Below are 17,824 nucleotides of genomic sequence, written 5' to 3'. Positions count from 1 at the left end.
TCACACTTGACCTTGCAGGTCTACCTGGGTCTAAGTCTCCTGTAGGGGACACCATAACCACGCCTGCTAGGGGCTGGTCCCCCTTTTCTTTCTGCTTGCACTGCCTGGATTTCTTCTAATGATACCAAAAGCCAATGAGGCTCTTACTGTAGTTCTGGTAAGAATTGTGGGGCATGAGTGACCCTGTGAGGCTATGTGGAACACACACACACACACACACACACACACACACACACACACACACACACACACACACACACACACGCACACACAAAGGGGGGGGATGAACATTACCCAGACTCTGGAGCCCTCTGCTCACAGAGTCAGAGGTACGGACAGATGGTACAGGACAGGAAAAGAAATTCTCAAAGGTTACTTCTAGCTGACTTAACAGAGGAGGTACCAGAGAACAAGTGGAGTTTGAAGTGAATCTTGAAAGAAGGTCTTTCTTCCTTTCCTCTGTTTAATAGTGGAGATAAAGCAGAGGCAGGTGGATCTCTGTAAATTCAATGCCAGCCTGGTCTACAGCATGAGTTCCAGGACAGCTAGGGCTACTACACAGAGAAACCCTGTCTCTAAAAATGTGAAAAAAAACAAAAACAAAAACAAAACTTGACATAAAAGTTATGCAATATTAAATGACCATTTTAAAGTGAATAATTTTATGACATTTAGTACATTTAGTCTTATTCAACTTCTATCTAATTCTGAAGTGTTTACACAACTACACAGTGCAACCCCTTTTCTATTGGGTTGCTTCTCACAAACTTCTCCCTGCCCATAATCCATGGAAAATGCCAGTCTGCATTCTGGTAATACGGATTTACTAATCTGGATATTTCATGTAAGTAGAAACATACTCTAGGTGACCTTTTGTGTCTGGCTTCCTTCACATAGTGTGTTTTCAAGGTTCATCCACATTGTAGCGTATAGCAATACCTCATTCATTTTTCATGGCTGAATTAAATTCCATCATATAGTCAAAACACATTTTGCTTATTCATTCATCCATAGACGGACATTTGAGTTGTTTCCTGCTTTGGGCTATTATAAATATTCATATACAAATGTTTGCTTAAGCACCTGTTTTCAATTCTTTAGAGTACATATCAAGAAATAGACTTGCTGGGTCATATGGTAAATCAGTTTAATTTGGGGCAGGAGAAGCAACTTCCATGCTACATCCCACAGCGAAAATTTTACAATCCTACAGTGTACAAGGCTTCCAATTTCCCAACCATCTCATTGGCATTTGTTTTTTTCTAGTAACACCTCACTGGGATTTTATTTGCACACTCAGGAAAGGGCATTCAGGTCATTTTACAAGGCCACAGTTCCTGGCTAATCTGCTGCTTGGGAGGCTGAAGCAAGATAATCAAATTCCAAGGCCAGTCAGAATGTGCTCAAGGCCAAACCTGATTCAGTGAGACCCAGAATCCAACTTGAGCAATTTAGAAGGCCCAGTGTCAAAATAAAAACTACCATGAGAGCTGGTTGAGATGGCTCCACAAGTAAAGGCATTTGCCATCAACCCTGACAACTCGAGTTTAATCCCTGGCACCTACAAGAAAACTGACACTTGAAAGTTGTCCTCTGATCTTCACATGCATACTGACAAGCAACACACACACACACACACACACACACACACACACACACACACACACACACACACACACATCTATCTTTTAAAAGTGCAAAGATGGTTGCAGGTATAGCTAAATGGTAGGGCTGTTAACTTACATGCACAGGCCATGGGTTTAACGGCTAGTGCCAAAACAAACAAGACCACAGAACTGTTCCCTCAGTTCACAGGTGTCATGCCCTCAGCTCAAGACTGGCTCACTAACGGGCAGAGGTCATGCCATATCTCACTTTTTCTGTAAGTCCTCAGCTCAGTGTACCCTTGGCTTCTTGTGGCACCCAGTCCCTCCCCACACAGACCGGCAGCTGATCCACATGTTGGGTGTCTGATAGCAACAACCTCTTGAAAGATCCTTTTCAATGTCACCAAGATGTCTATGAAACACACAAAATGTGCTGGGTCATCCAGGGCCACTTGCGAAACTACTTACAATCCCTGCCACAATCAACATTATGAATTGCAGCCTAGGACTTCCCACACCAGACGACTCAGCTGATTTCTCAATACCTAGCGACTGTTTGGAGGGACCTCTAATAGCTTCTGTATAATTCTTGTGAGGCAGTCCAAAACTACCAGTAAAGTAAGAACTTCCCAAGCAGTCTCCATGCTCAGGAGAGGTGGATAACTTCACTTCCGACCCCAATGCACTTCCTCAGGCTCCATCTCCTCCTGCAGCCCCTCCAGTGAGAACTCTGAAGCCTGTGCTCAGAGTTGGTCTATGCTAGTCTATGCTGAGTTCCATAGTATGATTCCATAGTGGCAGCTGCCTGAATGTTCCTATCCTCCCCACTTATCTACCCTCCCACACATTCCCAATAAATGCCTTACACTGGATCCCTTCTGTGAATTCTGTTTTATTTTGTTTTCTAAGACAGGTATCACTATATAGCCATAGATTAGGCTGGACCTCCCTATGAAGAACAGGCTGGCCTCAAACTCATAGAAATACAATGACTCTGTCTCCCAAGTGCTGGGATTCAAGGCTTGCATTACCATGCCCAGCTCTCTGATCTAAATTATTTTTGAAGACTCATTTTTATTATTTTAATTATATATATCTGAGTGTATCTGTATGAGAGTGTGTGCACATGAGTACAGGTGCCTTTGGGGATTGACTCTCCCAAAACTGGGGTTACAGGCAGTTTGTACTGCCCAATGTGTGAACTCCGGTCCTCTAGAAAAGCAGTAAATACGTAAACCATGGAACCATTCTCACAAGCCCCTGAATCTGTTCTTAAAGAATATATTCTAGAGGCTGGAGAGATGGCTCAGAGGTTAAGAGCACCGTCTGCTCTTCCAGAGGTCCTGAGTTCAATTCCCAGCAACCACATGGCTCACAACAATCCATTATGAGATCTGGTGCCCTCTTCTGGTGTGCAGATATACATGGAAGCAGAATGTTGTATACATAATAAATAAGTAAAATCTTTTTAAAAAAGAATATATTTTAGAGCAAGTGAGAGGACTCAACAGGTAAAGTCACTTGTCCCCAAGCTCAGGAACCTGAGTTCAATTCCAAGGAACAGCATGCTAGGAGAGAACTGACTGCTGAAAGTTGTCCTCTACCTCCCCATATATACTATGGCACAGACGCACGTGTGTGCATGTGCACCTTTCATCACACACACACTAAACAATAAATAAGTGTAAATGTAAATTTTTTAATGCAAACTAATGGTATGTGGAAATGGCTTGGACAGTTCTGAGTTCAGATCTCCAGCACCTATATCAAAAGCCAGGCACAGTAGGGTGCACCTGCAATCCTAGCACTGGGAAGGCAAAAACAGGATCCCTGGGGCTTACTAGCCAGACAGTCCAGCTAAAGACATGAGCTCTAGGTTCAATGAAGAGAGCCTGCTCTAAAAATAAGGTAGAAGGAGCTGGGTGTTGGTGGCACACGCCTTTAATCCCAGCACTCGGGAGGCAGAGGCAGGTGGATCTCTGTGACTTTGAGGCCAGCCTGGTCTACAGAGTGAGTTCCAGGACAGGCTCCAAAGCAATACAGAGAAACCCTGTCTCGAAAAACAAAACAAAACATATATATATATATATATATATATATATATATATATATATATATATATATCATAAAAGACATGTAGACCAATAGAATAGAAGAAACCAGAAATTAGCCAATAAATATGTCAAAGAGGGACTGAAGAAATTAAAGATTTAGCAGTTAAGAGCACTGGTTGCTCTTCCAGAGAACCTGGATTTGATTCCTAGCGCTCACATACTGGTTCACCACCTTCCCTAATTTCAGTTTCAGTGATTCTGATGGCTTTTGGTTTCCATGGGCACTGCATGCCCATGATGCAGACAAAACACTGATGCAAGCAAAACACTGATATACATAAAATAAAAGTAAATACATCTTTGAGAAAAGACTCAAAACATCCTTAGCAGTACAAAGCTATGTTCTTGAAAAGTGGGTGCAACTGAAAAATATGTTTGTGGGTGATATGAAAACCCACAAAAGTATGATGACTAATTTATTAAGGGGTGCAATGAAAAGACAAAGTCACAGATACACAGCAACGGTATAATCTGCCACAGTGAGGAATGAGAACCCCTTGGGTCTGTACCGTGTGTGCGCATGTGCACTACACAACATGAATGATACAACTGTGTACCACACTGTGCATATATGTAATCAGACATCTGAGAGTGTATGTGTGAGAGTGCACACATATCTCATTCCAGATCTTCTTTCTCACTGGTCATGTGGTCTTTACCTCTGCTCCTATTTGTGCTCACAGCTATACCAACATTCCTAAGTTTATTGGCTACCGTTCTTTTTGCCTTCCCTGAATCCTGTTCCCTTTCTTTGGGGTCAGCTCCTTTACCTACTTCTGCAAGAATTCTTCCTTCAAGTGGTTTTGGTGGGACTGTCCAGCAGGTGAATGGAACATGGCTGGAGTTGGGACACAGATCCACTATCCCACTGCAGTCTATTCTAGTTTACTTTCTATCGCTGTGACAGATACCATGACCAACAGCAATCTGGGTGGAAATGGGTTTGTTTCAGCTTACAGCTTATAGTCCATTGGGAAGAGAAGTCAAGGCAGGAATTCAAGAAACAAACCTGTAGGCAGGATCAGCAGAGCCCATGGAAGCCCATGTTTAATGGACTCTTCTCCATGGCTTGCTCAGCTTGCTCTTCTATACAACTCAGGACCACTTGATCAAGAGGAACAGCATCCACAGTGGGCTAGGTCCTCCCCGTTAAGTCCCACAACTTGCCTACAAGCCAATGTATTTCTTTACTTTCTATTTTATTTCACAGTATGTGTGTGAGTGTTTTGCCTGCATGTGTGTCTACACAAGTCTTATGTGCCTGGTGCCCAGAAAAGGACATCAGATCTCCTGGAAGTGCAGTTACAGGTGCTTGTGAGCTTTACAAACCCAGGTCCTCAAGTGCTCTGAACCACTAAACCATCTCTCCAGCCCCCTACAGGGGAATCTTATGGAGGCATTTTCTCAGTTAAGCTTAGACCTGAACTTATATCAAGCATCAAAATGACAACAACAAAAAAAAAACCAAGAAAACTAACCAACACACCCAAGCACACAGCTCTTTATCAAATTCTGTCCAGTTCTTATTCCCAGACCCCAAGAATCACCTGCCTAATGCTTGCTATTGACTCTATTATCGGCCTTCCCATAAAGATATTTTGGCTGAAATTAACCAAAATTGGTTTCTTGTACTTTGCAAATACTGACAAATATGGATGTCCCATTTTCACTACACAGAGGCTCTGTAGGTATGTGTGATCTGTCTCACTATTTCAGGTTGCTGATAGCAGAGATGGGAAAAGGTGCACCTCAGACTTAGTCAACAGCAATCAATACAATCTTCTTAGGCAAACAGTGACATCACAGGGAGCACTTCCATGTAAAGTTTAAGGAAGCCACATTCCTAGGTGTCTACATTCCATTCCTTGCTAACAGAGAAGACAGAGCATGTGTTTTACAAAATACTACCTGGTTCTATTGAGTGTGCTTCTTCCAGGTCCCCCCTCCCCATAGTCTCTGCACAGTCAAGTCCCTAAATGAGCTCACAAAAACACAGTGCTAGCTCACCCTGGTCCACCAGAACTTAGATGGGCCCACCAAAGTCAAAAGATTGGATGTGGTTCAGGTGACAGGGTATTCGAGACACAGCTGCTAAGACACAACTGTGAATTCACTGCAAATCACACAGCTGCTTTTGAAAACATGCTGTTGAAATTCTATCCAAGGGAAGAGCACTGACAGTGGGGGAGGAGAGCAAGCCCGTGTTGACAGATTTTACGATTCTTAAGTCAGGCCCAACTCTGTGTATGGACCAGATGTGTCCTTCTTCCTGGACAGGCTCCACATGGCAAACAGGAACACTGGTTCTACAGCTGCTTAGGCCAGCCTCATTTATCAAAAGTGTCCATGTGATCAGGTAACAAATCCCACCAATTTGTCATATGCTTGTCCCAAATGTAAAAGCCAATCATTTCATTAGAAGGATTGTTGACAAATGAAGAAGTTGCTGTGGACATAAAATATAAAACATAATTCGGTCCCATTAATGTTTCTGGATGCTAATTTGGATTCAGACCCATGTGAAGCCATTCCAAGTATATCATTAGTGTCCCTGATTTACAGATCAGGCAGCTGCTTCCTAGACAGGCAAACTCACATGCCACAATGACACTGCCTATACTCAAGGACACAATGCTGAGCTGAAAGTAATTAAAATGATGCCCAGCTTTAAACACTGACTCTTGATACTGTGAAGTCCAAAACTGAAGACTGGGGCTGAGTGTGGGACAGTGGCAAAGCATTTAGGCAGCACATCACATTCTCTGTCTCTGTCTCTGTCTCTGTCTCTGTCTCTGTCTCTCTCTCTCTCTCTCTCTCTCTCACACACACACACACACACACACACACACACACACACTGAAGAGGACAGTCCTAACACTCACTCACCAAAGGCCTGATTTCTTCTCACCCTTCCTGTCTGTCTCATCACTGATGAGTCAATTTCTCCTCAGAGGAGGAGGAAGACTGAAGAACTGCTGTCCATACCCATATTCAAAACGGAAAGAGGAAAAAATGCTCCTTTCCCAGAATGCCCTATCAAACTCCTTCTCCAGTCCAATGAGAGTAACTGGGACTCCAAAATATCTTATGATGCCTATTCTTGGTTGTCATTTTGACTACATCTGGATTTAATTAAAACCCAAATGGCTGGGTAAACCTGAGAGGGATTTTTTCTTTCAAATAATCATTTGAAGGGGGAAGACCCAATTTTAATATTGATTTCTGAGGTGGGAAGATAAACCTTCAATCCATATCTTTTGAGGTGAGAAGGTCCACCTTTAATCTAGACCACACCTTCTACTGGAAGCCTATATAATGGACATGGAGCAAGGAAGCTCTTTCTCTTTGCCTGCTTGCTCTCACCCTTGCTAGCAAGTTCATTCCTTCACTGGCATTAGAGCCTACTTCCAGCATATACTGAAAAGCAGCTGAGACATCCAGCCTTACTGACTGAACAACTGCTGTATTCTAGGGCCTTACATTCATTAGCAGCAATTGTTGGACTAGCTGAACCACAGTGTATGAGAGAGAGACAGAGACAGACAGACAGACACACACAGAGAGAGAGAGAGAGAGAGACAGAGAGACAGAGACAGAGACAGAGAGAGACTCATTCAATCTGTAAGTTCTGTTACTCTAGAGAAACTTGGCTAATACATACCCTCAACTGTGTCATTGATATGTTCCCTGCAGTCAGAGATATCTCTAATCTCCCCAAACTCAAGGGCTACAGATAGAATAAAAATCAAGTTCTTTTTCAAGAAAAGTCCTAGGGCCTATCACTACCTACCTCCAGGTTTATAAAGCCATTTTGGTGTAACTATTACTCCGAAGACACTCAGCAATCCAACTTCTTTCAATAATGAAAACTTTTCTCCTACTTGACTGCAGTGGGGGAGTGGCCTATATTAAGTAGCCTATCTGGTTTCTTAAGTCTATAAGCAAAGGTTACCTTAGGAACATGAACAAAAGGACCCAAGAGATTGCCAACAAAATACAGTACTTCATTTAACCTAGTCACTTCCAGGGGGTTCTCCCAGCCGGATAGATGAAGCAGAGAACCGTGTGCCTCGGGAAAATGAGCTTTTCGGGTTTTGTGTTACCCTCGGCAGTTTCTAAAGTTCCTACACTAAATGGTTCCATTCTAACGCTAAGTGTCAAGACTGCCCCGGCCGGGCGGTTTTGGTACATGCCTTTAATCCCAGCACTCGGGAGGCAGAGGCAGGCGGATCTCTGTGAGTTCGAGACCAGCCTGGTCTACAAGAGCTAGTTACAAAGCCACAAAGAAACCCTGTCTTAAAAACAAGCAAACAAACAAACAAACAAACAAGACTGCTCCAGATTAACCATATCAAACTTACAGGCGGAGGAACGGTTCGCCACAGCTAGAGCTAGCGGGGAACTCAACTCTAAGTGGCTTTATCTAAGAAAGGGTGCGTCAGATAAGATGACTGAGCCCATGGACTTCCACAGGACTCCCTCACTTAGCTTTCCACTCGGGCTCCAATACTGCGGGCGTCCTATACACTAGGTTCGGTCCAGAGCTTTACTGCAGCCATGCTGCTGTCTCCCTAGATGGCGTCAAGCCGTGAGTCTTCACAAAGAACCAACACAGACTGACGAAGGGAGGCAGACGCGCCCAAGCCGCACTGCTCTCGGCAGCCAAGTCTTCCGCTGCTAACAGCGTAGCCCCGCCCCCCTCTCACGCTCTCCAATCGAAGCTCCCTCAGCCGGAACTTCTCCCTTAGTGACGGCCCCGGAAGCCACACAGTTTTTGCAGCCGCACCTGGGCGGAGCCAGCCTTTCTACTGGCTCGCGTAGCTGCCCGTCACGCGAAGGCGGGAGCCGTTTGGACGCGAGACCTTCGCGCCTGCGTAGAACGCAGCACGCCGCGCGCGGGATAGCTGCTACCCGCGACCAACCGTTCCCCGTCTCCAGGACGCCGGCGCCTCAGGCGGAGCCTCTGGGAGGAAGAGGAGGGCAGGAGCGTAAATCTTCTGGCCCGGGACTGCGGCCGGGGCGGGACCCGGGACCGAGTCGCCTTGGAGGCGCTGACCGGGGCGGAGCAGGTAGGTGGCCGCCCCTGTCTGGCTGCGCGGTGGCCGGAGGGACCCCTTGCCTCCCCTCAGGCTCAGTAAGACCCGGGTGGTGTCTTTCCCCCACGTGGTGTCTTTGCAGCTGGGCATCAGGCTTTTTGCTGTGTACAACGGTGGCGGTGAGTTTGCCCTGCCCGGAGGAGAGCAGCAGTTTGGGGCCGGATGATGGCTCTAAAGAGCGTGCTGCCATCTGCCAGCGGCTTTGATAAGCGACGCCCGGCTGAACCTCAGTGAGGCCCGAGACACGGCTGCGGCTCCTGGGGTCCAGCTCCAGGAAGCTAGAGTATGGACCGCGGACTGGGGCATCCTCCTGGCTTCTCGCTCTACTGTGTTTCGGTCTTACTGTTTTCCCCTGGTGTGAGAGAGCTGAGCAGGTTCTGTGGGTAGCTGAGGACCAGAAGTAGGGGTGATCGATCATCCTTTGAGGGCGTGACCATTGTTGGATTGTGTTTGGAGGAAGCAGAAGAGAAAAAGTCAACCGGGAGCATCGTGGTCTAAAGGAAGCTGCGTTTGATGAGCTGGTTGGGCAGAGAGAAATGTGGCTACTTGGGAGGACATTCCCAGGCCGGCATCCCTGGAGCTGTCTTCATATAGACCTACTCTCAAAAGTCCAAAGAGGGCAACATGGCCTTGACCCCCTCGATTTTCCTAGATCGGCCTTGAGTCGACCAAGAGTGTGCAAGTTCCTCTTCCTTCTTAGTAAAGTTGTCACAGGGATACCCATGTGTGCAGCGATTGAGGGCATGATCCTAAACTACTTAAACACACAACACTTCAGACTGATTGTTGAGTCTTCAGTCTGAGGTTCTTGGAGAGAATGCAAAGAGCAAACTTTTTTTTAAGATTTTTTTATTTATTATGTATACAATGTTCTGCCTGCATGTATGCCTGCAGGCTGGAAGAGGGCACCGGATCTCATTGTAGATGGTTGTGAGCCATCATGTGGTTGCTGGAAATTGAACTCAGGACCTCTGGAAGAGCAGTCTTAACTTCTGAGCCATCTCTCCAGCCGGCAAAGAGCAATCTTAAACTGGCTCTGAACTGCACATCGTTAGGACCAGCTTCCTCCCAGCCCTGTGTGGAATCATCGTTCGTAAGCTGATAGTTTAAAAAAAAAAATAGAGAAAAGTTGGGTCGGGCACACCTTTCGTCCCAGCAGAGGCAGGTGGATCTCTGAGTTCAAGGCCAGCCTGGTCTACATAGCAAGCTCCAGAAATACATAGAGAGACCCAGTGTCAATAAAATAAGGGTACTTGAAATAAAAAAAGAAGTTCTAAGCTTACTCACTAGAGACCCTGTTTCTGGAAATTGACAAATAATATAAATTACTTGTGTCTACTATTTTAAGTAAAATTATACTGGTTTCTTTTAAATGAAAATTTTTAATCATAGAAGAAATTAACAGTCAAACCTGTTAGGAAAAAAATATGCTGTTTATGTGTTAGAACTTAAATTTTTTAGGGAGCTGTGATCTTTCAGATATAAATAAAACTGTGCCCATCCCCTCCCCATTAGAATCTTTGAGCTATGCAGTGGAGGCACACACCTTTTATCCCAGCACTCAGGAGGGAGAGGCAGGTGGATCTCTGTGAGTTCAAGCCTGGTTTACAGATCAAGCTCCAGAACAGGCTTCAAAGGTACACAGAGAAACCCTGTCTTGGAAAACAAACAACAACAAGAATTCATGGACTCTTTTTGGGAGCTGGAGAGATGGCTCAGCTGTTAAGAGCACTGATTGTTCTTCCAGAGGACCCAGGTTCAATTCTCAGCACCCACATGGCAGCTCACAGCTGTCTGTAACTCCAGTTCTAGGATATCTGACACCCTCGCACCAATGCACATAAAATAAAATTTAGAATCTGTTTGAATCCTAGGGTCTTTCTGCTTCGGTATTATAGCCCTCTGGTCTTACATGATGGGCATTAGTGCAAAGATGGAAATTCCGATCATTCTTGGGCTGGCTTCTTTTGGGGATTGTGACCACTATCCTCCACTCTCCTGAGAAATCTGCCATTCCCTACATCTCCTGAATCCTTGTTGGGTTAGTTCATTGTAGTCTTCCCAGATTGTCAGTCACCTACTCTACCTCTGGTAGCCTTTGTTGGGCCAGTAACCACTTATTTCTTCAGTTTTAGCCACTATCTTGACTAGGATGAGCCACACCCTGGTTGCCTAGAGGCAGCCACGCCTATTCCAAGCTTTCAGGAAAGAACAGTCTGTCACCAAATGTGCTCTAGTAATAAAGTGGATTTTAAATCCCATTGTAAGATGAACAAACATATCAGACTTTTTTTTTTTTGAGACCAGGTTTGCTGTGTTGGTTTTGAGATCAGGCTTGCTCTCTCTGTTCCAGGCTGGCACATGCACATGCCTCAACTTTTCTAGTGTGCCCCACCATTTTCACCCTTCCTGGCTTAAACCTTAACTCAGTGCTGGATGTGCATTGTCTTTTAATTTTCATGTTTTTTGGGTTTTTTAATGAAGAATCTGAGGATTAGTAAGATTAAACAAGCATCGAATGCTGGGCTTGCTTGGTGGTGAATGTCTTTGATCCCAGCACTTGACAGAGAGGCAGATGTATCTCTCAGTTCCAGGCCAGCTAGGACTACATAGTGAAACACTGCCTTTAAAATAAATAGGCAACAGTTTGAGCCTAAAGTCATGTGCCTGCAGTATGTAATGTTCTGTAGCCTATGGAAAAGGAGGATTGGGGGCTAGATGGGTCAATAGGTATAAGTGCTTACTGTCAAGCCTAACAACCTGAGCTTGATTCCTAGGACCCACTTGGTGGTGCATAACCCACATACATACAAATACAATTTTAAAAATTGAAACTTAAAAAAGTTTTATCAGAGCAAAAAAGACTTTGATATTCACATGTGTTCCCATCATCTTTGTTGTCATACAGTCCCTGGATCCCCACAGAGGAGCCAATCTGACAGAGGCCTCTGTCGGCAGAACCAGAGATGGCATCAGTGGATTTCAAGACCTATGTGGACCAGGCCTGCAGAGCTGCAGAGGAGTTTGTCAATGTCTACTACACTACCATGGATAAACGGCGGCGGCTGCTATCCCGCCTGTACATGGGCACTGCCACTTTAGTATGGAATGGAAATGCTGTTTCAGGACAAGAATCCTTGAATGAATTTTTTGAGATGTTGCCTTCCAGTGAGTTCCAGATCAATGTGGTAGACTGCCAGCCTGTCCATGATGAAGCTACACCAAGCCAGACCACAGTTCTTGTGGTGATCTGTGGATCAGTGAAGTTTGAGGGCAACAAACAGCGGGACTTCAACCAGAACTTCATCTTGACTGCCCAGGCTTCACCCACTAACACAGTGTGGAAGATAGCAAGTGACTGCTTCCGATTCCAGGACTGGGCCAGCTAGTGGGGTGAGAAAGGCTTCTTGGCTTTGGCCCAGCTCTGCAGAGAAATGCCAGTCACAAATCTCAGGATGTGGAGAACACAGTTCATTTTGGTTGTCACAGCAGCACTGCAAACTGGATGTTTGAGTCCTAGAAACCCCTTTCCTGGTTATATACTGGTTTTGTCATAGTTGCCTTTTAAAAGTAGTAAACTTTCTATTTTTCTACTTAATCAGTAGAGACCCTGTTTCTGGAAGTTGACAAATAAATAATATAAATGTGGCTTCTCTGCCTTATGTGTCTAAATTTTGAGAAGAGTGTGAAAGGCAGAAAGCATAGTAGGAAGCACCTATAGAGGTGGGTCTGGGATGAGCTCTTACCCCACTGTGATCTTGGTGGATCCAGAGCTGTAGGTGGTAGGTAGTCCTATCCACACTAGAATTCTTAAAACATTGGAAATTTCCTGTCCTGGGCCATATCCCTAGCCGGCACCTCCACTATAAATAAGATCTGGGCATTGGCATTTTATTTTTCAAAAGTACCCTTATCCTAATGTGTGATTTATATAAAAAAAAAAAAAGTTAATTCACCTGATAGTTGGCTTTGCCCCGTAGCACCTGGGATGGGAGTTATTGGTGATATATGTGAAGAGCAGCTGAGTGCTGCTCCTACCAGAAGCACCAAGGTTGGGAGGGGACGTCAGAAGCTGTAACACAAAGCACCCATCTGAAAATTACTTTTCAGTCTGAGCACAAGATTTGACATGTGATTCTGGCCAATGAAGCAGAAGTTGAAGAATTAAACTGAAGGATTGTGTTTCAATAAATGCTCACTTCCTCTCTGAATCCTAGACCACTGGTCATGGCTTCATCATGAATGACAAGCCAATCTGACTGTGACCTAGAGGTGGGGTCCTCATGCAGTGCTCTGGGTCTCTAGTGACCACAAGTGCCAGAGTAGCCCTGTGATATTACTTTGTGTCTTAGCCAGTCATACCTATGAAATAACTCCAAAGCTACATCTAGAGCAGTCAAACCAGTCCTACAGACTTGGTGACAAGATGAGGCTCGAAGTTCAAGCTGAGATGCTACTAAAATGCATAAAAAGGCAAAGTGAGGTTTCCACCATGAATTGACTAAGATCCTAGAACACTAAACATGACCCCTTAGGAAGACACGGGGAAGAAGAATGAGAAGTTAGTGATTTGGAGGGATATGCTGAGCTTTAAATATCCCAAACTGTCACCAGGGGTGACCTTGATAACTGTCCTAGAGTCAAAGAATTAAGTTCTTACCTGCTCAAAATAGCAAGAGCAGAACAGTGTTCGCCTTCCAGGCTTGCAACAGACCATATTCTCAAGGTTCCCAGTTTCCTGGCACTCTGAGAATGTTTGAATCTGAGTTAACATGGTTCTCAAAGACAGCTTTGTGCAATATCCATTCCACACCCAATCCTCATTTCTTTCTGCTAGAGTCCTCCAATTCTCCCTACACCAGTTTCTGTTCCTTACCCCCTACCCCGCCAGGGTTTCCCCTTCTTCCCCCACATCATCCCACCTTTCCTTTTGCCCTCCCTGCCCACCTTTGTCCCACCAGAATGCACTTCACACATGAACAAAAGGCAAGCACACCATACTGTCACCACCAGGCTGTCTGCTGTTGTCAGTCTGCAAACTAACAAGCGCTCCAGGAACCTGGAGAAAGTACTCAGCAAGAAAGGTGGTGTCTTTTTCTGTGAAAGCCACATTTTGTTTTGGAGCAATAAAGGCAAAGTTGGCTTTAATCACAAATTCTCATTTGTAATCTATTTCAAGTTCCCTGCTATGGTGTCTGCCAAATTGAGAAGTCTGGATTGATATAACCTGTATTTTGCTTTAACAAAGACAAGATGCTTTACATTTTTGGTGCTGCCTTGTTGGAAAAGTTTGAAAACTATCTTTACATTTAACAGTAAGGATAAAATTAGTTAATTCTTTGCAAAGTTTTCTTTGCTGTTATCAGTGATGGAGACATAGTAATGACAAAAAACTGGACTCTTATTTTCAAGCTCCCAAGACTTTAGGGACGTCTCTAATTCACGTCCCATATCCTGGTCAGGTGGGGTCACTATCCCTGGAAGGTACTGTGAAAAGTGCTTTAGGATTGGCACTGAAAAGCAGGATGTTGGGAACCAGAGTGAACAGGTTTAGGGGCTGGAGATGGATAATTGCACTCGCTGCTCTCCCAGAGACCCACGGTTCAATTCCTAGGTGTTACAAAACTATTTGTAATCCTTTCCAGCCTCCATGGCCACTGAACCCACAAGTGGTGCACAGACCTAATATGCAGGCAAAACATCCATACAGTAAAATTAATTTTTGTTAAGAAGTGGGCAAGCTTGATCCTGATCCATAGACTGACAGCTTCCCACCTACTGCCAATCCTCTTCTGGTGAACCCTGGCCAGAAGAGAACTAGTAGCACAGGTTGTCTGGGACAACCAAGGTGGTGTGGGGCATGGAGTCTTTTAGGGAGTCCTACTGCCCAGGCATCATTTAGTCAGCCTCAGGATGTACCATATTCTAAACACTTTCAATCAAGATCCAGCTTCCACAGCTCACTAAGATTTATTTGTGAGCAATCAGCACATGGCCCTGACCAGTGGAGTCATGTCATGGTTGATCACAGTACAGTGAATAGAAATGGTAAATACAGGAGGTTGTGTTTTTTAAGATGGGTGTCTCACAACATTGCCCAGGCTCACCTGCTCCTTGTGACTTTCCATGGAATAGCCAGAACTCTATATAGGCACACGCAATTGCACCCATGATTTGGGGATTAGAAAAGTGACTTTGAATCCATAATCCTCAACATGGCAGCCGATACCTCAGCAGAGTCTTGACACAACACCAAAGGCACTGTCTTTCCAAGGCAGCTTATCAGGCCCCTCCTTACCCCTGCTCTGTCAATGTGCTCTGGACCCACAGACATTTTGCTGCTGCTGCTGCTAAAAAGCCAGAGAGGAAATTTAAGAAAGAAGGAAAAGACAAGGAAAAGATGGCAGATGAAAGCCAAATGATAGAGAAAGAATAAAGTCATATACCTACATGGAAAGCAAACCTGAAGATGGTGTCTATTTAAAACGTTTATACCCAAGACGGATTTATGAGGTGGAGAAGGGTATTCACTTACTAAAGAAATTTCAGGTTCTGGACTTTACTAATCCAAAGCAAGGCATTTATCTTGATTTGACATTAGATACGGCATCGGGGGAAAAAGAAAAAAGTGGAGCCATTTGCCATTGTTATTAGTTTACCGTACCCTTTGCTTCAGAAGTCAACAAAGTTGCTGTATTTACAGGGACTGCATCTGAGATTAAAATAGCAGAAGAGAATGGAGCTGCGTTTGCAGGAGGAGCTGACCTGGTTAAGAAGATCTTGGATGATAAGGTTGTTGTGGACTTTTATGTAGCTGTTCCAGAAATAATGACTGAGCTTAACCCATTAAGGAAAAAACTGAAAATAAGATTTCCAAAACTACTAGAAATTTCATTGGTCGTGACATCCCTAAAATGCTTGAATTATTTAAAACTGGACATGAAATTGTGGTAGATGAAGAAAGACAACTTTCTCAGCACCAAAATAGCAACATTGGATATGCCAAGTGACCAAGTAACTGCCAATCTTGAAGCTGTTATATATAAATGAAGTCTGTAGGCACAGACGACAAAATCTGGGCCCATTTGTGGTTCGTGCCTTCCTTCGTAGTTCAACCAGTGAAGGTTTGCTTCTGAAGACTGACTTGCTGTTGCCCAAAGAAGTTGAAACCAAAGAAGCTATTAAAAGTGTTGTATTGTGAAATTATTGTGTGTTGGGGGGGTAAAAAAAAGCAAAGAGAAATCTATAAAACTGTAATTTGTTTGGTTCCTCATGTTTTCTTGATCAATACATTTAGGAGTAAATTTTAACACTAATTTTTTTTACAGTTTCAAAAATAAATGTAATTTTTAAAAAATCCTTTCATAAAAAGAAAAGTGTCTTCCTGACATCAGTAATGTTTATCTTTTGGGAGTTACCAATTTTACTGCGTTTTCAAAGAAACATCTTTGTTTTCAGTTTAGTTGGCGTTTGCTCTTTGTGATTTCCTTCTTCCTGCTTATTTTCAGTCTTTTCAAAAAGTTCTTCCATTGAAAGTGCTGGAATTAGCCTGTGCCCCCACACCTGTTGTATAATTATCACAAGCATCCTTTGTGAAGTGAAAATGGTGAGAACGACAAATGTTCACTAATATGACTATTTTTAAATTACAATGTTGCCACAAGGGAGATTATTTTCAGTCTTAAAATAAATAAGGAGCAGACTTTTAAGTGATAATAGAAGTAGAAAAGCACAAAGTCTGAGGGGAACAGAGTCAGAAACAGCACAAACATCCCAAGAGCCATTCAAGGCATGTTGCACTATTCTCAGCGTATTACTGATAAGGTGATTGATTTGAAAGTTTAAAATGAAATTATAATAAACATGAAAATTCTAGAAACATCTATCAAAATTAAAGCTGTTTCTCAGGCTTCTAGGATCTTAATATTCTATCACCCGGGCCAACATAGTGGGAAGGAGAGAACTGACACCTGCAAGCTGTTCTCTGATCTCTCCAACATATCCTCTTCCCCTAATGTAATTAAAAAAAAAAAAAAAGGAGTCCTCTGATGTGCTTAAAAAGCCAGAGATGAAGCGTTTGGGTTTTGAAATCTGTAAGAACAGTTCAGCATGAGTAATGGAAATAGATAACTTTATAAAAACACACCCCTCTTAATTTGTCTTTACCAAATGCACTTGTGAGAAATGGCTTAACGGGTTGTGTATTGGGGAAATAGTTGAAGTGATAATACGCCCAAATTTAAAGCAGATAAAGACCTGTGGCCTGTTTAAACTCAACTCTTGAACTGACACATAATTGACACACAGGAAAGTAACATTACTAGCAGGATTTTAGAGCCTGGGAATTGCAAATCAGGACACTGCTGCGTGGTTCCTCCACCAACACCCATGCCCGCCCTGCTTTGTCTCCATGCAGAATGTAGGCTCCACCGTGGCGGTGTTTTAGAGACAGGGCTGGGTAACCTGGTGGGGAAGTCAAAAGACCGCAGAGTACAGCCATAGACTCTCACCTGTAACTATTGATAGGATCAAACAGTCAACCTTCAGGAATGAGGGTGCAGCGTCATCACTCCGCGACCATCCAGAACCAATTGTAGGACGGTTCCCTTGGAAACGGAGCGGCCTATCAGCTGCCTGAATCTCCCAGAGTACGGGACAAAGCGCTGCCCCAGGCTTCAAGGCTACACCTATCTACAGTGGATGCTCACCATGGAGGTCGTGGCCAGACTTGTCGGGTGTTCCGAAACGCGACCCGAAATATCTAAACTGCTAGATAAACTAAATAAGCGCCTTGAAGTGAACACACGTTATAGTTGACAGCCATTTTCTTCTTCAGGATGACTAACAGGTAGGGAGAGTTTTATACACATAACATAAACACATGACATCTTTGCCCCCGACCCCCGACCCCCGACCCCGCGCTGAAATTGCATTTCTTGTACTTAGGCAGATCAAACACTAACTTTTTTTGTCAGGTTAGCTGCACTCAGTGCCTTGCCGGCCGCTC

General features: G+C 44.1%; 1 protein-coding gene and 1 pseudogene across 4 annotated transcripts; both read left to right on the top strand.

Moving 5' to 3' along the window:
• The first annotated feature begins 8,595 nt into the window (after positions 1-8,595).
• On the top strand, positions 8,596-12,467 carry Nxt1 (nuclear transport factor 2 like export factor 1). Of its 4 annotated transcripts, none has more exons than XM_027421578.2 (2): positions 8,596-8,790; positions 11,726-12,467. In XM_027421578.2, exon 2 carries the CDS (start codon positions 11,784-11,786, stop codon positions 12,204-12,206), a length of 423 nt encoding a protein of 140 aa, XP_027277379.1. In that variant the 5' UTR covers positions 8,596-8,790; positions 11,726-11,783; the 3' UTR covers positions 12,207-12,467. The 4 variants fall into 4 exon arrangements, with proteins under 4 accessions (XP_027277379.1, XP_027277381.1, XP_035302538.1 ...); XM_027421580.2 differs by lacking the exon at positions 8,596-8,790 and adding an exon at positions 8,808-8,936; XM_035446647.1 differs by lacking the exon at positions 8,596-8,790 and adding an exon at positions 8,972-9,100.
• A 2,564-nt stretch (positions 12,468-15,031) lies between these two features.
• LOC100766535 lies at positions 15,032-16,156 on the top strand (annotated as a pseudogene).
• The last annotated feature ends 1,668 nt before the right edge of the window (positions 16,157-17,824 follow it).

This window comes from Cricetulus griseus, chromosome 6 (assembly GCF_003668045.3).
Source record: "Cricetulus griseus strain 17A/GY chromosome 6, alternate assembly CriGri-PICRH-1.0, whole genome shotgun sequence".
NCBI lineage: Eukaryota > Metazoa > Chordata > Mammalia > Rodentia > Cricetidae > Cricetulus > Cricetulus griseus.
Note: the sequence above shows the minus strand (reverse complement) of the source record. Positions and strands in the feature narration are given on the sequence as shown.

Excerpts from the sequence above, each read along its gene's own strand:
- Nxt1 (XM_027421578.2), top strand. The coding sequence starts at position 11,784 with ATGGCATCAGTGGATTTCAAGACCTATGTGGACCAGGCCTGCAGAGCT.